Here is a 25,392-nt window from a genome sequence, read left to right on the forward strand (position 1 = left end):
CGTGTCCCTAATGTTTAATAATGTGTGCTTTTAATGCGTACGCTTTAATAATAAATGTGATTTTCTTTTACATTTGTGATATCTATCTTTTTAAAATAAGTCAACCTTTTCTAGAGGAATTATAAAATAATTAATGTATAAATACAGGTTAAAGTCTAGTTTACTGCTTAATTCAATTGTTTTAGTGAACATAAAATGTTTAAATATAAGCTATAATGTCCCATCAGCATTCAGAGTATAGTAAATAAAAGAATATATAAAAGATAAAGTGGTCATACAGGATTTTATTTTTATGTGAAAAGTTATTCTAATTAAAAACTAATTAAAGTTTGAATTATAGTGATAAAAAATGTAGAATAATAATAAAAATAATAATAATTAATTATTTTATAATTGATGAATATAAAATTATTTTGTAATAAATGAAATAAAATATTATATAAAAAATTTAAAATATACAGTTGAAGTCGGAATTATAAGCCCCCCTTGAACTTTCTTTTAATAAAAGATATCATATGTTTCTTCGCTGGTGTTTTGTTTTTTTCAGCTTGTTTGTGTAATTTACAAGTGGATCAAACTTGCTCATTTTGAGGCAGGAACCGGCGGACATGCAACAACTTTAATCATAAGGTAAACACAAAACAACAGTTACCATCCTGAGCTCCTTTACGGGACTCCACACTTTCTGCATCGGGCTCTCGCGGCTCTCATCTCCGCCCACACTCGTCAGCGCTACCAAGCCGACCAATCACAGAGCTCGCGCTACGCATCGTTGTGACGTGTAGTTACGTTTGTTGAGAAGCGCGTGTCATAGCACATGGCCACGGCCACTTGACACTGAAGTATAAGTCAGTCTTAACCTGAATACTAGTGTCTTAAATAATATCTAGTAAAATATTATTTACTGTCATCATGTTAAAGATAAAATAAGTCAGTTGATTGACTTAACACAGAATATGTGCCTTATGCTTTTAATGTTGTGCAGAGAATTCGTAGAAAAAGAGGAAGTATGTATGGCTGCGGCCAATGGAGGACTGGAGAATGATTGACAAATTTCACTAAACTACACCTTTTAATATCAGCTGCCTATAAAAGTTGGAGTCAGAAAGTGGAAATTGCTGCGCACATCCTGAATGTTACTTTTGCGGTGCATTGAGGATACCAGGATTCTGTGAAATTGAATTGTTAATTTGTATCTAGTAAATTACCAAGATTTTTGACATTGAAGAAAACCCTCTTCTGACCTTTTTTTATTGAACATGCATGGAACAGGCTAGATATTCCATAATATATATAATTATTAGCCCCCTGAATTATTTGCCACCCTGTTTAATTTCTGTCTCAATTTCTGTTTAATGGAGAGCAGATTTTTTTCAACACATTTCTGAGCATATTAGTTAAAAACTGATTTGTTTTTTCTTTGCCATGATGACAGTAAATAATTTCTAGATCTTATTAAGACACTTCTATACAGCTTAAAGTAACATTTAAACTAGGTCAATTAGGTTAACTAGGCAGGTTAGGGTAATTAGGCAAGTTATTGTATAATGATGGTTTGTTCTGTAGACTATCGAAAAAAATATAGCTTAAAAGGGCTAATAATAATGACTCTAAAATGGTGTTAAAAATGTAAAACTACTTTTATTCTAGCCGAATTAAAACAAATAAGACTTTCTCCAGAAGAAAAAATATTATCAGACACACTGTGAACAGTTCCTTGCTCTGTTTATCATCGTTTAGAAAATATTCAAAAAATTAAAAATTAAAAAAGGTGGGGGGGCTGATAATTCTGACTTCAACTTTATGTGTGTGTGTGTGTGTCTATATATATATATATATATGTATAATTAATTTATACATCCAATTTATTAATCCATACTTTTTTTTTTAAGATTAATTTTTTGTTTTTTTGGCCTTTATTAGATAGGACAGTATTTAGACACGAAACGAAGTTGGAGAAAGAGGATAGGGTAGGGAAATGCCCTCGAGCCGGGATTCGATCTCGGGATGCCCTGACATGCTACTGCACCATATGTCGACGCGCTAACCACTAGGCTATTGCGCCGACTATTAATCCATACTTGAACCAAACCTGTAATTCTTAAATTAAGACATTTCTATTTTAGTAAATATGCATGACAATATTGTTTAACATAATAAACATAATATTGTTGGAGTGATATTTTAGTGGTTACCTTTAGCAAAGCATAGAAAAATTACAGTATTTTCTTTCTGCTCATAAAAAGTTCATTTAAACAGTACATTCTAATGTAAGAGAGAAAATGCACAGCCTTATTTCACTTTTATTATTTTTGTTTCATCTCTGACCCCTTTATTAATTGTAACATGTCACTGTAATCAGTGCAAGTTAAGAATATGCATTGTTAAAGCAAGGACAAGGAATGTCAAGAGTCGTAACCTTTATTCTCATAAAACCCACGAGCATCATCTGAGCTCTCAGGAATTATGGAACTTTGACCCAGTTCTTAGTCCAGTGGGAAGAGCTCATGCTCTGTCATGACAGAAAAAACGCACGCGAGAAATGATGGCGCCTCGTCTCTCCTGATGTGGCCGTAGATTAACTGAACGAAAGCCAAATCTGGTCAAGCGCTCATTTCCACATGAGCGCAGGAAGAAGCAGATGCACATGCATTAAACGCTGATTGAACAAACAGCATTCTGAGACATCTCATCTTAGCTCACTCAAGAATTTACCAACTCATGTTTATAGAAAGGCAAAAAAAAAGAAATAAAACTGTGACTTGTGTAGGAGTGTTTTGACTATAAAACTTAATTTAATTGAATGTATATTTTTAAAGGGGTGCTATTGTGCAAAAATCACTTTTATAAGGGGTTTAACCACAGTTGTGTGGCAGCAGTCTGTGAATATAACCAACTTAAACATGAATTAATAGTATTTGTTATAATCAGACTTTATAAAAATCGTGGCCGTTTCTCAATATACGTTCTTCAGCGTCCTCATGTAAAGTCATTATCAACTGCCAAAGTTCCTTTCCAAAACTCAAGATGGCATTTTTAAATTAAACTAAAACTAAAGTATAATTATCAAAAAAAAAATCTAATAAACACATTATATAAAAATAGTATATCAATTGCATTTGCTGCAGATTAATCCTGTTAAAACTATATTAAGAATATGGCATTTAAATAACACGATGTGAAGTGATTTGCAGTAGTAAACTTGATATCATCATTTATTTATTTTAAAATGCATTAGAAATACATATAACTCATTATGTACAGTCAGATATGCTTTTACATTCCCAGTGAAATCATCAAGTGAGGCTCTTTCAGTTTAACTGTGGTTAGTCCTTCTGACCCATACAAGGCAGAAGATCTGGACGCTCTATTGCACTCTTGTGGCACAAATAAGCAAATGCACTTCAAAAACATCTTCATTCAGCACTGGCCAGTCACAATAATACAGTCCTGAGATCATGTGACCGACCCCATTAGCCAATCCAGGCACAGTGACAGATTAAACATCAGCTCTCCTATTGCTGGTACTCTTTTAGGATGTTGTTTGCGATGACCAGTCTTTGGATCTCGCTGGTTCCCTCGTAGATCTCAGTGATGCGGGCGTCTCTGTAGTGTCTTTCCGCAGGCATATCTGTGACGTAACCCATTCCTCCAAGCACCTGGATGGCCTTCATAATCAAACACAATACTGATTTTAGTTCACCTATGACCTATATATACATTAAGAATGTTCACGATGCCTTACCTGATGAGAGGCAAAAGTAGCAGCTTCAGATGCTGCCAGTTTGGCCATGGCAGCTTCCTAGAGAACAAAACAAAACATATGCAGAAAAAAGATTTGTTGTATAGTTCGTTGCTATGTAGTTTCTAAGAGTTTTTAAAGTGTGTTTCGGTTTTTGTTTGTTGCTAGGCACATGCAACATATTACAAATGTGTATTGGGAATTGCTAAGACAACCCAAAGGTTTTTGTGTTCTAAATCATTCCAATGAGTTACAAATGTGTTTTTATTATTTTGCTATGCAACTTCTAGCATATTCCGGGTTTAGTGTGTTGCAATGCAGTTGCTGTTCCAAATGTCTTTAGTACGTTGCTATGCAGTTGCTGTGTTCCAAATACATTCCCAATTTCTTTAGTGTGTTGCTATGTTCCACATGTTTTTATTGTGTTGCCATGCAGTTGCTATGTTCCAAATGCTTTTGTTGTGTTGCTATGCAATTGCTGTTCCAAATGTTTTTATTGTGTTGTTATGTTCCAAATATGTTCCAAATGTCTTTAGTATGTTGCTATGTTCAAAATGCTTTTGTTGTGTTGCCATGCAGTTGCTATGTTCCAAATGCATTCTCAATTTCTTTAGTATGTTGCTATGCAGTTGCTATGTTTCAAATACATTCCAAATGTCTTTAGTATGTTGCTATGTTCCAAATGCTTTTTTTGTGTCGCCATGCAGTTGCTATGTTCCATATGTTTTTATTGTGTTGCCATGCAGTTGCTATGTTCCAAATGCTTTTATTGTGTTGCTATGCAGTTGCTGTTCCAAATACATTCCAAATGTCTTTAGTATGTAACTATGTTCCAAATGTTTTTATTTTGTTGCTATGCAGTTGCTATGTTCCAAATACATTCCCAATTTCATTAGTGTGTTGCTATGCAGTTGCTGTTCCAAATACATTCCAAATGTCTTTAGTAAGTAGCTATGTTCCAAATGCTTTTATTGTATTGTCATGCAGTTACTATGTTACGCGTGTTTTTATTGTGTTGCCATCCAGTTGCTATGTTCCAAATGCTAGTATTGTGTTGCTATGTTCCAAATGTCTTTAGTATGTAGCTATGTTCCAAATGCTTTTATTGTGTTGTTCCAAATATGTTGCAAATGTCTTTAGTATGTTGCTATGTTCCAAATGCTTTTGTTGTGTTGCCATGCAGTTGCTATGTTCCACATGTTTTTATTGTGTTGCCATGCAGTTGCTATGTTACAACTGCTTCTATTGTGTTGCTATGTTCTAAATACATTCCCAATTTCTTTAGTATGTAGCTATGCAGTTGCTATGGTCCAAATATGTTCCAAATGTCTTTTGTATGTTGCTATGCAGTTGCTATGTTCCAAATGCTTTTATTGTGTTGCTATGCAGTTGCTATGTTACAAATGCTTTTATTGTGTTACTATGCAGTTGCTATGTGCCACATGATTTTGTGTTGCCACGCAGCTATGGCCTAAATGTTTGTTCGATTTCTGTGTGTCTCTAGGCAGTTACTAAGGTGTTCCAAATGTGTATTTTGCTCCAAATAATTCATTGTATTTGGAGACACAATGATGTTCACTGTACCACTGAAGTACACTGGCCTTGAATATGAACAAACTGTATTTACCAAGTAGTTCCAACAGTCTGCAATAAGAAAACACACTAACCTTAGTAAAAGGTTTCTTTGCATCGCGCAGAAGTGCAGCTTTCCAGGTGAGCAGTCGAGCACTCTCTATAGCCACGGCCATGTCTGCCAGTTTAAACTGAAAGAGACATTTATAGATAAACTTTAAGCATTGGAATCAGGGCTCAACAGGACAGGGCAGAGATTGACATCCATGGAGAAATGACAACAAATGAGCACACAAAGAAACACAGAAAAGATGGCCCTACAGACACTTATTGTATTCATGTATTATTAAAATAATCTGTTGCTCCTAAATAAACAACATTTACACAAAACAACAACAAAACAATTCCAAAGGACGTTCCCATGACAAGGCTTAAAGTCCGTATGAAATCTAATTTCACCATGTATATTTTGCTAGCGCACTTTGTTGGTTTTAAGGTGAATAATTAATCTGTGAAGCTAATCCACTGATTAATTGTATGGTAATCTTTAATGAATCTGCCCATCTGCTTCTGCTCTGGAATGGCAGTGCGTCTCTGATTGGGCAAAATATGCCTAGCCACGCCCCTTAAACTGTTAGTTGGCTATAAGTGAAAGAAAAGAGGAGGAGCTACTCAATAGTGTTTCAGTTAGAAATACATCATCATACTGAAATAAAAGCCTCAGCAACTTACGGTTCACTCTGACTTTAAAGTTGACCTATGCTGCCCCTTTTTACAAGATGTAAAATGAGTCTCTGATGTGCCTAGTGTGTGTGAGAAGTTTCAGCTGAAAATAGTACACAAATAATGTCTGAAACTGACCCTTTTAGGCTTTAATCCTAATTGTGGCGTTTTGGTGACTGTCGCTTTAAATTCAGATTAGATTGTGCTCTTTTCAGAAGAGGGCGGAGCTTAGGGCTGCGCTACATGGCAAAAATGCTATCTCGATAATTATTTTGCATATTGAACGATAATGATATATATTTTGAGAGGAGTTGTTAATGCTTCCAGATTGAAAAGAGTATCCCAACAATGACTAAAGCCACATAAAATAGAGGATCCATTAATTGGCACAACATATTAACATATATATAACTTTTGGTGGCCAAAAAATCGGAACAACTCTAGTATCAACACACTTTTACGTTCTCATTGTTGCACATTTCTGCTCTTAAATCAATATAGAGTAAAAAGTCCAGAGCTTATCTTTGTTATTGACAAATTTTATCGCGGTTTGATATTATATTGGTTATCAGCCCAGCCCTAGCGGAGCTACAAATGCCAGTGTGTCAGCATAGTGGCAGATTCAAAGACTCCCTGTGCTAATGAGCGAGAGATGGTCACTAGTGGGCGGGGCTTTCCCCCTCTGATGACACAAACAAAGAGAAAATGTCAATCAAAGTGTTTCTGCAGGCTGTTTTTATCAAGTCGGGTTATAAAAAGTGTAGGAGCCATACATTGTATTTTGGCTATTGGCCACAAGGTGTCAGTAGGAGACTATATAATTGTGGCTTCACTGCATGGAGTGAGACAGTGTTGGTAGGAAGCACACAGTTTTTGACCGTCTCATATCGTAACTGAACGTCTCGTAACTGAAGGTAACAGAGAAGTGTGCTTATAGATAAAGGAAAGTGATTGAGTAATTCTGTTGATTGGAAGTTGATTGGAAAATAAATATGTTTTTATTTGCAGCTATTTGCTTATGGACTCTGACTTTTTACGCGTTAAAAGCTTGCTCACTCTACCAACAACAATAGCGGTATAGGAAAGCCGCTACAAAAAGTAAGATTAATACATTTTTACCATTAGGAGCTGATTATATTCACATACTGCTGACACACAACTGTGTTTAAACCCCTTATAAAAGTGATTTTTGCATAATAGGTCCGCTTTAATGTCAAATCCAGTAATTTATCCCTGGTGAAAGAAAAAAAAAATATATATATATATAAACCTTTACTAAATGTCACTCAAATGTGCTGAGTTCCAGTCAGTGTATTACCTGTATTGCCTGCAGTTTCCCAATCGGAGCGCCGAAAGCTGTTCTTTTATGAGCATAGTCAGCGGCACAGTCCAGAGCTGCCTGTGCGATACCGAGAGCCTGTGCTGCGATCCCCAGCCGCCCGCTGTCCAGAGTTTGCTGAGCGGAAAACCATTAAACAATTAGATTACAAAGAGTAGCTGATAACAAAACACAAATGTGAACATGCTTTAGTATAAAACTAGGAATGGGGGATATTCCAAATGATAAGATATACCAGTGAATATTCTCCCCACAATAAGAATTTGTCCTTTAGTGAATAATATCAATAAAACAAACAATTTGCGACTGGTTTGGGACTGAAAAAATCTGGAGAATGAATAAATGTACTCTTATAGCATGTGTGCAAACTTACCTTTCTCCAAATTCCCTTCATAACATCAGTCTAGTGTTTAAAATAACTTCTTTTCATGGTTTCGTATTGGTTTGGAAATCATATTGTTTTATAGTATTCTCTACAGTGATAACAGCTATTAGCACAGGAATAAAAATATACTTTATCCAGTGTTTGAAGAAATTTAATAAATGAAGGCTGGGTTTACACAACAACAATGTAGTCAAAAATGGACAAAGTTTTTCCTCTCTTTTTTAAATAGTGTTGCATATACAGTTGAAGTCAGAATTATTAGCCCCCCTGAATTATTCGCCCCCATTTATTTTATTACCCAATTTCTGTTTAACAGAGACAAAATTTTTTCAACACATTTATAATCATAATAGTTTTAATAACTCATTTCTAACAACTGATTTATTATATCTTTGCCATGATGACAGCAAATAATGTTTGACTAGATATTCTTCAAGACACTAGTATTCAGCTTAAAGGGTCATGACACCCCCCACTTTCGGTTTAGGTCTACCTCAGAATGTTTTCAAAAGATGCATCATAATGGGGGTGGAGCTTCGCGAACAAAGGGCAGGAGTGGGCGTGGCCAGCAGGAGAGAAGGAGGGGAGCGGAACTGTTGTCAGTCGGCTCACAAAATGAGACACAAACCGTGAGGAGACGCATGAGTTTATAGTTTACAAAGTTAAAATGCAAGAAATAATCAGTAATTTAATGCCCTGCTTCATATGTTATTCGTAATTTCATACACAGACAACCACAATTTATATCATTATAAAGATAATGATGTTCATGTAAACACTATAAATGAGGATTCTCCCTCAATCCCCGGGTCTGAATGCAGACTCAGTGTCTCAGGTCTCTTGCCCTGTCTATTTTAACTATTAGCCCTGTTGGTAATCTGGAGGATTTAGGTGAACACAGCAGCACGGCGATGTGTGTAAATGTGAACGAACTCCTGATAAAAGACAACGTATGCCATTCCCCAATTCTCGTACTGCTCTCTCGACAAAAATGTTTGCTGGACACAAACAGCTTTGCTGTTTCGGCTTTGACAGCATCGCTGGGAAAAACATGCCGGCTCTTCTCATAGGATAAAAAACTCCTCCGATCCACTCCAAAAATCATTTTAAACCCGGAAGCTGAAATTAGCTGAAAAAAGCTCAAATTTATCCAGTTTTTCCCACAATTAAAGCTGACAGGTGCTAACATTGTCTTAAGTGATGCTCAACACACACACATCTGGTAAAATCTCAAAACAAGGACTCGAGGGTTTCGTGAACCTTTAAAGTGACATTTAAAGGCTTAACTAGGTTAATTTGGTTAACAAGGCAGGTTAGGGTAATTAGGCAAGTTATTGTTTAACGATTGATTGTTCTGTAGGCTATCGAAAAAAAAATAGCTTAAAGGGGCTAATAATATTGACCTTAAAATGTTGTTTAAAAAATTTAAAACTGCTTTATTCCAGCCGAATTAAAACAAATATACATCAGTCAAATATTATCAGACATACTGTGAAAAATTCCTTGCTCTGTTAAACATTATTTGGGAAATATTTAAAAAAGAAGAAAAAATTCAAAGGGGGCTAATAAAACTAAAATAAAATGTATATTGTGCAGCCCTAGAATGAATGCAATTGGCATTCTGGAGAAATTACCATTGCGATCTTAAAGCCCATTCCTCGCTCCCCCAGCATGTTTCCGAGCGGGATTCGACAGTCCTCCAGGATAATGTTGGCAGTGGATGAAGCTCGAATTCCCAGTTTGTCTTCTTTCTTCCCTAAAGACAGCCCTGGATGAGGCATCGGCACTAGGAAGGCACTAATCCCCTGATTCACAAATATAACAAAAACATTAGCATGAGGAATGAATGAATACAAATGTTCATATTTAAATGTATTGTCATGGGCTATTTTAAGATCACTAGGTGTGTAACAGTTATTAACATTATGTGTGCCAAATGCAATCCCTGTTTTACAGGTAGAGTTCAAATCTTAGTTCCTACACGCACATATTAGGTGCTTCCTCTTGTCTGCATGAGCGAAATCGATGTGCATTTTAAGCTTTTTGTACCTGATAATGACATGTGATTCATACAAGTCATATAATCATTTTTCATTGCTTGACATCGCAGCCCACCATTATCTATTTAACCTTAATTGCTGAAAACCTCAACGCAATTACTAAAATTGATATATAATTTTTAAAATTTATGCAGGAAATGCTTAAAATATCTTTTTAAATTACTGAAATATTGTCCATATCTATATATCAGACTAGAAAGCCCATCCCTAATTTAAATACAGTATATTATTAAGAGAACTGAATACAATTTTCAGATTTGTTTTATTTATTTAAATTTGTTTTACAGTTATTTAGACATTAAATCTTCACGAATGTTAATAATAACAAAAATGACAAGCAATGTCACTTAAATTTAAAATTTACTTAGACTTAGAAGCCGAAATGCATACCAAACTGTGAATTTTGGGTACTGTTATGCTGTGTTTACACCAGACGCGGAATGCAAATCAATGCAAATGCGCGAATAGACATTCTGCAGCGCGATACGCACAAATGGCGTGGCACAAATGACTCGAATTGCATGATGGCGCGGTGTGAATTGCGATACGCGAATTGAGCGTTTTGTGCGATTGTGCGAGTGACATTCGCGCCACATTAACCAATCAGGAGTTTCCTCTTGTGGGGGCGTGATTATGACATAGCTTCTGTTGTTGGTGTCCCGGGGGAAATTCTCCAGCCGACCCCATCAACAGTGGTGTGAACACAGCATAACACACCTAATGAATACACAAAATCAAATAATGTCAGCTAATTAAAAATCTATACTGTATAGTCAGAATAAAAATAATCATTTGCACTTGGGCTGTGGGATTTGGGGAAAATATCTAATTGGGAATTTTCTGACAGATATTACGAACTGATTTGCGATTTAATTTTGTGGTCCAGCTTCAGGTCAATAATCTGTAAACTGTGGCAACAATTCTGCGACAACTCTTAAAAACGACCTGTTTTTGTTTGCTGTCTGTGACTTCTAAACCAAAATAATCCCATATTACCGATGTCCTGTTTTTCTTTGATACTATTTGTCTAATAATGCTCCTCATGCGGCATTATGCGTTCCGCATAGTTTGGTTGCGCAATTCTGATTGGTTCGAAAGAAAGTGCGCTCATTCAATTGACTAGTAAGACTGTCACACACAGACTGCAGTCACGCATTTGCTCTGGGCGGGAAAAATTAAATAATAATTATATATTTCATATCACAGCCTCTTGAGATTAAGCTAATCAAAATGTTTTAAATTGTAACTACGATTTGATTTCGATTAATCACACAGCCCTAATTTGCACCTTGTGTTTGAGGCTCTTGTCTGTAGTGGCGAAGACGACGGTGGCAGAAGCATCCCAGGTGTTGGTGATCCAGGCTTTGGTTCCATTGAGAACCCATTCGTTTCCCTCCTGCTGCGCTAATGTCGACGCCGCACCCGCATCACTGCCGTTACCTTCATAGCAAACACATTTTCAGCACAGCATTTAACATCACACAAAAATGTATACTTCAGTGTTGAGTGATTGCCATACCACATAGCATTTGGCTTGCATGTACGTGTCCACCGAAGCGTTATTGCGATGCAGAAGTGCCAACTGAATGTTTTTTTTCTGTTGCTATCAATTTTAAGTGCGTTATTGTGCTAAGCGCTTGGCTCTGCAGCCAGCATTTACAATTAAAAAACAAAGCAAAGCCAGTATCGGTACTTGGCAAAAGCAAGATTGTATTGTTTTAATAATATCAGTATCGATATTTATCACTATATTGATATTTTTGATGCTACACCAGACCTAATACATGCACTCAACGCAGAAGTATAAATTGGCCTTATAGGTCACGTGAAGTGCTTTGAAATGTGCGTTTTTATTTGATGTAATCTCAACCGAAACACGAAGAGAGGGCGGGACATAGTGTAGCTCCTCCCCTTTTTAAAAAACAGCCAATAGTGTTTTGTTTAATCACCGCTCTGCCAGTGACTGGTTGACCTCAAGAGGATCAAATGAAAAGCAAATGAGAAGGGGGCGGGGCATGTCAGATACTAGAGAGTGTTTGATTGGTCGGAAGACTTGATGAGACACTGTAGTGCGAGGTGACGTGAATAAAATCATTGATCCGGACGAGGCATACTACAAGCTTTACATGTTTATATCAGTTTTAAAAATGAATTTTGTCACGGTTTTGGAGCACACTAGCTTAGAGATATCCTAAAGATTAATAATACACATACTAACATCTAAAAAAAAAAACTTTATTTTAATTTCATTGGACCTTTAAAGTTGTAAACACAATGCCTTCTAGTGTACTTCACCAGTGCAGAGTAGATGGAAACGCAGTCGTGTTTACCTGGTTCACTCAGCGCGAAACATCCCACTTTCTCCCCCGTGGTGAAGGGTGTAATCCACTGCTTCTTCTGTTCCTCTGAGCCAAACTTCAGAATTGGACCAATGTACAGCGACTAAAACATGTAGAAAACATGCTAAATATTGAGGGTAAAAGTGTCTTGCTATTACTTTACATTTGAGGGTTTGTATTAGTTCATGTAATTACTAACATTAACAAACAATGAATAATAGAGTCATTCCAGTATATACTCAGCTTTGTTAATGTTCATTAAGGGTAATAAAGTCATTCATTATTATTTCATGTTAACTGAAAGTGCAATAACTAATGAAAACAATTTAATAATGCACTAGTAAATGTTGAGATATGACTAATAAATGCGGTTCATGATTTGCTCATTATTAGTTCATGTAAACAAATAAATTAGCTAACATTAACTAATGAAACCTTATGGTAAAGTGGTCTCAGTGTTTTAGAAGTGAAGATTTTTTTAGATTGGATTTTTCTTAAACTGAATATTGCCAAATCTGGTACATTTTAATGTGTAAATATAAACAACAACAACGCCACACAATTTAAACTAGTTTCCAAAGAAAAACATGTAGTTTTAGACCAACTAAAATAGAAAAAAGAAAAGAAAACTTAATTAAAATTATATAAACATATGAAAAAACAAAATCTAAAACTAAACTAAAACCAAAAAAAAATCTCTTTTATTAACCAGCAACGTTAACGCGAGACTCTTATCGCGCAATAAAAAACAATATGGCCGTTAATCTATTCTCAGAGTTGGGTTGGGAACTGGGTCTATTCTACCCAAGCTATGATGACTTTTACCTCAATATTTTAGCGTGGATGTATACCTGGCCGGTGAGCCGTCTGACACACCAGTGACCTTCTGAATTATATAAGCAGAATGCCCTTCTGGATCTTTCACTTACTTCGAAAACACGACTGACTACGCTTACATGGACATCTGTAGTGTAGTTATTCGCCTAAATATACAATAATATAATGAAGGTCTTTAAGTGAAGTGTTTAATGTAAGAGTTTCCTGTAATTCTGAATGACTGCAGTTCGGCAGTTTTACTTTAACTCATGAACATTTCATTCATGCCCCCATGACAAGTGAAGTTTTTAAACTAATTTCGAGAGGAGCACGTGATATAATTGACAGCAGCTGGCCACCTATCTACACTCATTAGTTAGCCAATCAGATCTATCCTAACCCACTATAAGTAGCCTAGCTAGACATTACTCCCTTATCTTCGTTTTCCGAAGAAACAAACGACAGGTCCGCTCTAGCTCCTCCAAAAGTTACTCACGGACAAAACGGATCCTCCACATCTCCTACTATTCTTCAACTACAAAACCACACCACCTTTAATACCATCGTCAGCAACTACAAAAAATGACAAAAACAACAACAACAGCGACGGCGGCTGAGATCACAACAGCTTCAGCGCAGCTACATACAAGAAAGAAAGCTCCGGACTCCCTGAAACACCAGCCCCGTCCTAACAACAACCAGCCCAGCATGAAAGTCAGCTCGAGACCGAGGCTCCAACGAGAGGCCGTAGGCCTATCCACTCCAGCCAGATCACAATGCAATCCCCAGCTCCGCTACGTACCTTCTCCAGCATCATCATGTGTCACTCATATCCAACAACGACTGTCACTGAACTCCTCCAAACTCCTAGACGCCGGGACCATAATTCAAAGCCGCTGCATTAAACCCAAAACACTTGCGAATCCACGTCTTCACCGCCACCCCCAGGACATAACACGCTCCTGCCACACCCCCTATCCTAAACAGACATTAAACCCGCAATCTCTCCGCCTCCCCGGAGAATCAAGGAAAGGATTAAAAAGCAATATTGGATTTGGACATATTGCAGCAATCATAATTCTAAACACGGATAAAACCCGGACAATAAAGCAACTCTTGGGAATCCCACCTCACCTCTTCCATCCTGCAGCTCCCGATTCCAGTGCACACTCCAGTCCTCCTCTTTCAGCGATCCTTACCACCTACGCACCCCGCCCCTCTACCTTGCGTATCATTGCTTTTTCCCCCTCTCATTTTTACAAGCTCGCAGCTACTGCTGATTATTTTCTATTATAAAATAGAAATTACTTGTCGACTTTTGTCAATATGTTTATGCTTTTACTGAATTACGTTTGTAACTGACCTAATTTTCTGAATTTCTCATTCCAGGTTTCGTCTACTGAAGCACAGCCGATCTCGGCGCTCCCTTCCCACAACCTCACTAGCCGTCCACCAACGCTACACCAGAAATCACAGAGCAATTCCCTGTTAAGCACATCCATACCAGCCCTACTGAAATGGACATTAGAACGTTTCTAAAAACGTCTAATAACGGCTCTTTCATCTCCTCATAATTCTGCCTTTTTCAGCTTTAACAGCATGATTCTGCCAGATGAATATGCTTAAATTATCACGTTATAAACCAAGCAATCTCTCTAATCTAGACGGCTGCAGCGCTCGGTTGCAATCAACATTACACCCGCCACCCGATTTCTGGCAATCGGAGGTCACAATTACATTTCGTAGTCCGTTTAACATTCGGATGCAAAAGTAGCCCACACATTTATGCTTAAAAACGATCCGCTGGATTTCGCCAATAACTACGGTGTTTGCACGTAATTCACCTACAAGTTCCCGTTTCTCTCTCCCTAATATCCCCCAGCTAAACTAGTGACCGGTTTTCTAATATTTGCATTCTCATTGCGGAAGAACCTCCGGCTTAAGCACTTCTATAGAATTCTTAAGCATCAATTTGGAGTGATAGAATTTCAAGCATTAATAAGCTACTTGAATAAATCGACAATCAGTCCCCTTTTATATTCTGGAAGAAAAATATCACGCTAAGCATAAACTGCTCTCCATCTAGAACATCAAACACACATGCGCATTATCCCGCAGGGATGCCTTTTCGTCACTCACCTATTTCATCTCGCAGCAGCAATCTCCGGAATAGAAGAGAAATGATCTAAATCCGATCTTGGCCGTAACAAACTCTGCCTGAAGGGCGTCGCGCACCAGAGGCGCCGACGGCGCGGTGACGCGACGCACTTACGACAGAGAATAGTAGATTAATGCGCACCAGACTCAAGCATTCATACTTTATCAAATAAACTAATCAATTATACAAATAGCGCTCCGCGGCGCGGCAGAATACGAAGTGTCATGAATTGTGGCTGGGCACTACGGACAGCCGCATTGACTTCCTTATTATTTATTCCTTCCTGTGAAAGTCAATGGTTACAGGTTTTCAGCTTTCTTCAAAATGTTGTCTTTAGCGTTTAACACGGGAGTCACCAACCTCTGAAACTAAGAGCTACTTTCGGGCACCGATTAACGTGGAGGGCTACCAGTTGGATAAACACTTCTCAAATAACAAATTGCTCAAATTACTTATAATTATAATTTAAGTTTTTGGTTATTTTTTAATAATGAATAATATTCATCCAGGTGTAGTCACTGATCATGTTATGATTCTCTCAAAGTTACCAACAATGATTTAACAGGGTAGGAAATACCCCGTAATTAATATATCAACGTGCAACACTATTTTATTTATCTTTGCAAATATTTACATTTTTAAATGATTACTTCTATATTAGAGAAAGCTTACTTGTAAGTGGTGTTATGGTGAGCTATTTTAGAACAGGCCTGTGAGCAACACACGAGAGCCTCGTGAGCTATCTGGTGCCCATCGGTACCATATTTGGTGACTCCTGGTTTAACAGAAATGAAATTCATAAAGGTTCGTAACCATCAGGTAGCGCTTAAAGCATGCGACCTGCTTATGCTTCCTTCCTTAAGCGCTGGAATAGAAGCCATTCATTTATTAGCTATCCAATTTCATCCTCAGTATATCCTTTTTACACAGATGCTGCCCCCTTCGTGGGGTATATTATCGGGGCCGCCAATGCGCTTCTAACTGGCAATAAAGTCAATACATTCTGAAAAAAAAAAAAAAAAAAAAAAAAAAAACTTCTGTACATGTTCCTAGTTGCATAGGAAATCGCTGACTCTCTTTTGCTTTATTTTCAGAAACTGGTATCAGAAGCAGAGCCGCAGCTGACTCCATCTCTCCTTTTAAGATGATAATCCCATAACCACAGCATACACAATTTGCGTCAGCATTCATTTATACATTTTAAGTTACCCCAGAACACCTCATCAGTTTCTCACTGCTCAACACATCCACACATTCCGTTCAATAACATTTTTGGTTTCATAACACCTTAAAGTCATAGGACCATTCAGGCTTCCCACCAGATTCATAATCCAGTCACTCATTCAGAATTGGAGCCACCACCACAGCAGCACACAAGGGCTATCGTAACAACACATACAAACACTAGGAAAGTAGTCTCCCGACGCCTTCAAATCTTATATCTGACTCAGCCACAGCCATCTCAGGGAAGCTCAGAGGACCCTCACCAGCAGACGCAGTAATCCCAGCGGCCAAGGGCATGGGCCTAGTCCAGGGAGAGAATACGACCCAACCATACCAGCTTCCCGAGGGCAGAGGAACTACCCAGTCTCCCAAGGGCGCGGGCATGACCCAGCCATCTAGCTTCCTTTCTTCCTTCCAGCTGATTTGCACTCAGCCTTCTCCCCCTTTTCACTCACCTAACTCCAGTAGGAGTTCTCTCCCTGCCCAGGCCCCCTTGTCACCCCCGCCCCCCCCGGCCGCTGCCACAGAAGTTTTCACTGCCCCCCAACTTTTCTAACTTCTGTAGGACCCCGCCCCCCCCATGGCTCTGGCCCCCGCAGGGGCGTTACCCCGAGCTTCGATTCTCGCAGGAATCATCTCACTGCCCTGGCCTTAGCTTTTTATATTATGTCATTCCATAATGACATATAGTATAGCACTATTTATTTTTCTCTCTGTTTGATTTTATTTATATAAATTTATATCTATATGCACCCACGCATATAAATATGAATTTATACATAGTGCTGTCACTCTCACGCTCTGTTCCCGCAGGAACACCCCCAGAGCACCTATACCGCCCGTCACCCTCCAGTAAGAAGTCTTCACCTCCCCCTCATCTTTCCCGACTCTTACTGGAGCAGCTAAATAGCTCACCCAACCCCGAGCTGTGACACGAGTCATGTCACCGACCCTCCCCGGCCCTAGCTTTTATTTATGTTTATTTTTGTTTATTTCTCACACTTATCTTTTATTTTTAAATTTATTTATATATATGTATATATATATGCACCCACGCATATAAATATATATTTATATATAGTGCTGTCACCCTCAAGCTCTAACTCCCGCGGAGTTAATCCCGAGCACCGGACCCCCGCAGGGGTCATCGCCCAACTGCCATTTCCCCCTTCAGCTGGGGCTTCACCGACCATTCCTTTTCCCGACTCCAGCTGGAGATGGCACATACAGCTCTCTCTCCCGCAGGAGAGCCAAGAGCTTCGACTCTCGCAAGAGTCAGTAAAAACGCCCCCCCAAGGCCCTAGATTACCCCATTATATATTTATATATCTATATGTTTCATATAAATATATAATTATATATAGTGCTGCCACCTCCCAGCTCAATCTCCGCAAGGAGTGTTCCTCGAGCAAATTACTCCTTTGGAGTCCCCGCCCCCCCTGCCCCCCTTCACCCCCCTCTCCAGCCGGAGTCCTTCACTCCCCTTCCCTTGTAATGACTCCAGCAGGATTCCCGCCCACCCCATGGCTCTGACCCCCGCAGGGGTCTCCCCGAGTCTCTACTCCAGCAGGAGTATTCACAGCCCAAGCCAACTCTGCTCGGGTTCCCGCAGGAACCTGTTTCACCCTTTGCTCCAAAGGAGCCCTCTTTACCTTTTCTTTTTCAAATAACTATATCCAGCAGCCGGATATAGCATTTCAAGCCTTTTGGGGAGTTTCTTCGAATACACGGCTGCTGTCCCGAGCTTCATGCATTTGGGGAGCTCTCGAGAACCACCTGATCTCGTACTCCCCTCACATGCTCTATGGACCTGGCGGGAGCCCTGGGCTCAACTATCTCCGAGCTCAGGGTTCTCTCCCGGGACAGCATGCCAAACCTGCTTACAGCTGTCAAGCAATATCTAAGTGTGAACTCTTGAAGTGAAGTTTTTAAACTAATTTCGAGAGGAGCACGTGATATAATTGACAGCAGCTGGCCACCTATCTACACTCATTAGTTAGCCAATCAGATCTATCCTAACCCACTATAAGTAGCCTAGCTAGACATTACTCCCTTATCTTCGTTTTCCGAAGAAACCCCCCATCCACCCCTTTCTCCTCCTTTTCTCCTTTACAAAAAGGGGAGCTCTCGAGAACCACCTGATCTCGTACTCCCCTCACATGCTCTATGGACCTGGCGGGAGCCCTGGGCTCAACTATCTCCGAGCTCAGGGTTCTCTCCCGGGACAGCATGCCAAACCTGCTTACAGCTGTCAAGCAATATCTAAGTGTGAACTCTTGAAACTGGAGTATTAGACGCAAATAAGGAGTGAGGACTGGTTAGAGTGTTATGGAGTTTAATAACGCACGCCAAATGGACAGAAAAAATAATAGCAAAGTCCTACATGACGATAATAGTTTGCTTGCGGTGTTTATTTCAATAATGCCACTAATGTCTGCAGACTCCACATGTCTTAATTCCATTTCTGTGTAGTTCAGTGATGACTTTAGTCAGATTAAGGTGATCAAAAATGGCTGTTTGGAGCTTATGTAGGCCGACAGCTCAACATTCATGTTTAACTGAATAAGCAGTGAGTAAACACAAGCACATCTTATTGAACATCATTTATTTTCATCCCCAATTATCAGAGTAGAACAGTTCCTCAAGCAGTTTAAGATGCATTTTGGAAACAGGAGATGAGCCCCTGATCTAATGCGCCACCTGGCTTGAGAAACCTGCTCTCAAAGACTTACTTTAGTCATTATTCGGGTAGCACACATATTCTGAACGCCTTCAGCAGAATTCAAATGAACCATTTTAATCTAGATTAATCTAGATTCATTCCAAGATTAAAGTGAGATTTATCTTGATTAAAAAAAATTGTCTATGCCCACCTATAATTTATTTATTTATTTATATATATATATATATATATATATATATATATATATATATATATATATATATATATATATATATACACTGTATAAAAAACATTGATATTCATGGCACGAGATTAATTAAATACAAAGCTTAGTGAGATTTTAAGGTTAAACAGTGCATAAGCATAAGTAGCATAAGTTCAAGCAGAATTAAATGCAAACATTTTTTCATTAAAGTCCACATGAAATCAAGACTAACCAAATTGATTTTGTGAGCTCACATCGTTAATTCATCTGTGCATGTCATTAAGAACAAAGACATTGTTTGCTCTTCAAAGTTCAAATCTGAACATGCACTTCCTGTTTATTTTCAGTTAAATTCTCAGATTGGGCCTGTCTGAGGTATTGGGTGTGGCTAACACACGAAACCACGCCCCTCCAGCTGTCAGTTTTGACATCAAACAGAAATGGTGAGCAGGAGGACTCTGTTAGGCTGTAATAACTCCCCCCAAACCTTTTTGCCCATCTTTCAGAATGAAACACCTACTTTACTACATCCAATCAGCTTGCAGTAGAAAAAACAAGCCACGCCCAGTTTTCTCATTTACTATTCCGTTTCTCCAGGAACTGCATTACGATACTAAAAAAAAAATCTGCATGATTCTAGCTCATGCAGACTTTACCACAATAAAACATGACTCACGTTATTGACACTGACGATGACTCCTGTCGATGCACATCCTCTGCTGAGCTCCTCCACAGCCAGACAGTAGGCCAGATAATCCATTCCTGCTCCACCCAAACTCTCTGGCACCTCCACAGCCATCACACCCATCGCTCCCAGCTCCTGAACCTGCATCCATGAGGAAAAACACACATTATAAACACACAGTTCCGGTTCTCATGGCGGCACGGTGGCTCAGTGATTATCACTGTTGCTTCACAGCAAGAAGTTTGCTGATTCGAGTCCCGGCTAGATCTGTTGGCATGGATTTCCTCCGGGTGCTCCAGTTTCCCCCACAGTCCAAACACATATTGGACCTTTTTTGCCTTCAGAACTGCCTTAATTCTTCATGTCATAGATTCAACAAGCTGCTGGAAATATTCCCCAGAGATTTTGCTCCATATTGACATGATAGGATCACACAGTTGCTGCAGATTTGTCGGCTGCACATCCATGATGCCAATCTCCCGTTCCACCACATCCCAAAGCTGCTCTATTGGATTGAGCTCTGGTGACTGTGGAGGCCATTTGAGTACAGTGAACTCATCGTCATGTTCAAGAAACCAGTCTGAGATGATTGAGCTTTATGACATGCTGCGTTATCCTGCTGGAAGTAGCCATCAGAAGATGGAGACACTGTGCTCATAAAGGGATGGACATGGTCAGCAGCAATACTCAGGTAGGCTGTGGCGTTGATGCTAAATTGGTACTAATGGACACAAAGAAAAGCTCCCCCACACCATTACACCACCACCACCAGCCAGAACCGCTGATACAAGGCAGGATGATCCATGCTTTCATGTTGTTGAGGCCAAATTGTGAGCCGAGCATCTGAATGTGTCAGCAGAAATGGAGACTCATCAGAGCAGCAACGTTTCTCCAATCTTCTATTGTCCAGTTTTGGTGAGTCTGTGTGAATTGTAGCCTCAGTTTCCTGTTCTTAGCTGACAGGAGCGGCACCCGGTGTGCTCTTCTGCTGCTGTAGCCCATCCGCCTCAAGGTTGGCCGTGTTGTGTGTTCAGAGATGCTCTTCTGCAGAGCTCGGTTGTAACGAGTGCTTATTTGAGTTACTGTTGCCTTTCTATCAACTGGAACCAGTCTGGCCATTCTCCTCTGACCTCTGGCCTCATCAACAAGGCATTTGCGCCCACAGAACTGCCGCTCACTGGATATTTCTTCTTCTTCAGACCATGCTCTGTAAACCCTAGAGATGGTTGTGCGTGAAAATCCCAGTAGATCAGCAGTTTCTGAAATACTTAGAGCAGCCCTTCTGGCTGCAACAATCATGCCACGTTCAAAGTCTCTTAAATCCCCTTTCTTCCCCATTCTGATGCTCGCTTTGACCTGCAGCAGATCGTCTTGACCATGTCTACATGCCTAAATGCATTGAGCTGCTGCCATGTGATTGGCTGATTAAAAAATTGCATTAACAAGCAGTTGGACAGGTGTACCTAATAAAGTGGCCAGTGACTAGTAAAAAAAAAACTAGTAAAAAAAACTAAACATGTAATAAATAAAAAAAATGTAATGAAATAAAATAAATGCTGACTGTTTAAGATTACAAGCCTTCCTTGGCACAAAAAACATCCTAGATTATCATTTATCCTTACAGTTTATGCACATTTTTTCATGTTTATCCTACTCAGTTGTGTTTTTTCAAGTGCATTTTCAAAAATATGTTTTAATCTTAGTGTTTGTATTAAGCTTTTTTGCAATATTTGCCAAAATGCACATGAAAATAGGTATATGGAAACACAGCTAGCGGCGGTGGCTCTTTCACCTGTTTGGCTGGAAACCTGTGCTCTTTGTCCAGCAGTCCAGCGATTGGCGCGAGCTCCTTTTGTGCGTAATCTCGACACGTCTGCCTCATCATCTGATGCAGCTCCGGCAGCTCCGCCAGCTGGGTTAAACACCGAACACCTCGACCCAACGCCATCACCACTGCTCACACACACAGAAACAAGACAATATCAGCATGCTTATTTCTTCAAGTCGAGCTTTAGTGTAATGCCTCTACATTTATGCCTGGTCCTCTTAGTGGTCAAGTTTTAGACCAAACCTAAAGATGCACAAAAATATGACCCCCCTATTTAATGCTTTTTAAACAGGGAAACCCACGCCAACACGGGGAGAACATGCAAACTCCACACAGAAATGCCAAATGCCCCAGCTAGGACTAAAACCAACCAACTGCGCCACTGTGATGCTCTATTTGCATGTTGCTGTATTTAAATGTAACTATTAACTACTATTTTTATCTTCTGTGGGTTCTGCATAAAATATGATAATTCTAATAATTTAATCAGATGTATAAATCACCAAGGGGGTCCCCCTGTCATTGTCCCGCGATCCCCACTTTGGGAAGCACTGCTTTAAATGACAAAAAATATCTGAAAATGTGAAGAAATGCTAGCAAACCTTTATAGAAAGTAAGCAATATTAACATTTTACTCATGTCCACACCTAATATATCGATTAAATATTTATTATTTTATTAGTATTTATTTTTATTAGTATTTTTATCATCCATTAGTATTTATTACAAGTATTTATTTTTTATCATTTCTTAGTATTTATTTCATGTATTTATATTATTTATTTCATGTATTTATTATTTTGTTTATTATTTTATCATCTATAAGTATTTATTTCAAGTATTTATGATTTTTATTAGCATTTCTTAATTTTTTGTATTTATTTTAAGTATTTTTATTATTTATTAGTATTTTTAAGCATTTATTATTTTATTAGTATTTTTTATTATTTATTAGTATTTATTTCTAGTATTTATTATTTTTATTAGTATTTTATATTATTTATTAGTATTTATTTTAAGTATTTATCATTATTATTTTTATTAGTATATGTTTATTTATTTATCAGTATTTATTTCTAATATTTATTGTTTGTATTATTTATTAGTATTTATTTAAAGTATTTTTATTATTTATTAGTATTTTTTCAAGTATTTGATATTTTTATTAGTATGTTTTATTATTACTATTTATTTCAAGTATTTATTTATTTTTATTAGTATTTTTATTCTTTATTAGTATTTATTTTAACTCTTTATTATTTTTTATTTATTGATTAGTATTTATTTCAAGTACTTAATATTTTTATTATTTATTTCAAGTATATTATTTTTATTAGTCTTAGTTTCAAGTATTTATTATTTTTATTTGTATTTTTTATTATTTATTTCGAGTATTTATTTTTTTTTATTTTTTTCTTCAATCCACACCTAAGAAATCGATTAAATCTGTAAAAACCGAACATCTTCCAAAAAAATAAATCGCTGTTATTAGCGATCAGTAAATATTAAGTTTATGCGCATGCGCAGAACCAGCAGGGTGAACTAGGTAAAAGGTCACAGTGAGTTTGTTCACTGTAATACCAATAATATAACAAAAAAAAGCCTTCAGTTATAAAAATAAGTTTGTCAAATTCGTTATATAGAACAAATAAAAGTTCATAGCGCGTGTATTTTAATCTAAACCTCAATAGTTTCACTTTATTTCACCATGATGAGTGGTTTGTTTTGAATGAAGCGGTCAGCTGTGAGGGTCAAGATTAAACACACACATGATAATAAATAATCCACCCGAAACAACACGAGCAGCTCAGTCTATATTTCACCTCATTTAATCTCTCAGTGCACGAGTTTATGCCGAGAATCCGTCAAACTTTTTAATTAGCATTGCAGGATTTTTATGTCATTCTGTTGATTATTTGTCTGATATTGAACCCAACCCTAAACAGTATCATGCACAAATAAACATGTATGTTCTGTATTGATGTGCATTACATTTTCAACAACCGAAAAGTATTAGACAGTCGTGAATATATGTGTGCACTGTGCATTACATAATATAACGTGAATAATCATGCGCATTGGTCTGTTTAATGACGATCTGCAGATGCATTAAGCAAAGGTGGATCAGTGAGAGTCGCTGCTGGTCTGTGAATGCCACCGCTGTAAAATATACAGTAATAATCAGCAACACTACTGACCTCTCTGGGCTTTGAAAAGCGCCGCCATCTTGGCTCTTATGGGTTTAGTTTCGCAACAAGCAAACAGGAAGCGTCGTGCGAGCGCTCGTGCCATGTGATCGTGTCACGTTGACTTTTATTTTGGTTAACCCTTTAATGTGCACTATGATTTTTTTTACCCACATCTTGCGTTGAATTCTATTCCTGACACCACTGTTAACTTTTTATATTGCTATTTCAATGATAACCTATGGACAAAGAGGAAACTAGGTGGCTAATGCTTGAGTTAAATAATAATAAATAACAACAATATATACATGTGTTTTATACTTAAAATGAATATACGATTGTAAATACAGTTTGTTTTTAATATTTTTAGTTTTTGAGTTGTACATTAATTTGATATTAAGTAAATATTAGTTTCTATAGTTATACTTTTATAAATATGTATAAAACTTTGTGTTTACTGTCTATTTTTATTTGATATTTATTTTGTATTTTTTTAACTACCTCAAGTAGCAAAAATAATTTAGTAATATCAGGTATTTATAATTTTTATCAATTAGTATTAGTATTCTTTATTAGTATTATTTATTATTGTTTATTAGTATTTTTAATTATTTATTTCAAGTATTTATTTTTATTATTTTAATTATTTATTAGTATTTGTTTTCAGTTGTATGTTAGTATTTATTATTTTTGATTATTTATTAGTAATTATTTTTAAATTATATATTAGTATTTTTAATTATTTATTATTTTCTTAGTATTTATTTCAAGTATTTATTATTTAATAATTTATTTCAAGTATTTATTATTTTATTAGTATTTTATTATGTATAAGTATTTATTTCAAGTATATATTTTTAGTACTTTTATTGTTTATTTAAATAATGACTTTTTATTATTATTTTTATCATTTATTATTATTTATTTCAAGTATTTTTTGTCTAATGGTATTTTTCAAATATTTATTTTTATGAGTGTTTTTGTTATTTATTAGTTAAAGTATTTTTATTATTAGTATTATTGATCATTTATTAGTATTTTTCAAGTATTTATTATTTTTATAAGTATTTTTTATTCATTAGTATATATTTTAAGTATTTATTTTTAATTATTAGTATTTATTTCAAGTATTTATTATTAGTATTTTTATTATTTATTAAGATTTATTTCAAGTGTTTATTAATGTTAGTCATTTTTATTATTTATTAGTATTTATTATTAGTATGTTTTATTATTTATTAGTATTTATTTCAAGTATTTATTATTGTTATGTCATTTTTATTGTTTATTAGTATTTATTTTAAGTATTTATTATTTTTTATTAGTATTTTTATTATTTATCAGTATTTATTTTAAATATTTATTATTTTTTATTTAAAGTATTTATTATTTCATTAGTGTTTATTTTAAGTATGTTTTATTATATATTATTTAAGCATTTATTTTT

The 25,392-nt window shown here is 36.9% G+C and overlaps 1 protein-coding gene across 2 annotated transcripts; it reads right to left on the minus strand.

Annotated features, from left to right (window-relative positions):
- Positions 1-3,197: 3,197 nt before the first annotated feature.
- acads (acyl-CoA dehydrogenase short chain) lies at positions 3,198-23,997 on the minus strand. 2 transcript variants are annotated; one of them, XR_015500329.1, is made up of 10 exons: positions 23,958-23,997; positions 21,724-21,884; positions 19,923-20,072; positions 12,152-12,263; positions 11,110-11,261; positions 9,396-10,538; positions 7,356-7,493; positions 5,410-5,505; positions 3,746-3,802; positions 3,198-3,668 (listed from the first exon to the last, which is right to left on the minus strand). XR_015500329.1 is itself a non-coding variant. In NM_001003743.1 (10 exon segments), coding segments are annotated over 10 exon segments (1,218 nt in total). In that variant the 5' UTR covers positions 23,986-23,994; the 3' UTR covers positions 3,198-3,515.
- Positions 23,998-25,392: the final 1,395 nt, after the last annotated feature.

Source organism: Danio rerio, chromosome 10, assembly GCF_052040795.2.
Source record: "Danio rerio strain M-AB ecotype USA chromosome 10, GRCz13ab, whole genome shotgun sequence".
Classification (NCBI taxonomy): Eukaryota; Metazoa; Chordata; class Actinopteri; order Cypriniformes; family Danionidae; genus Danio; species Danio rerio.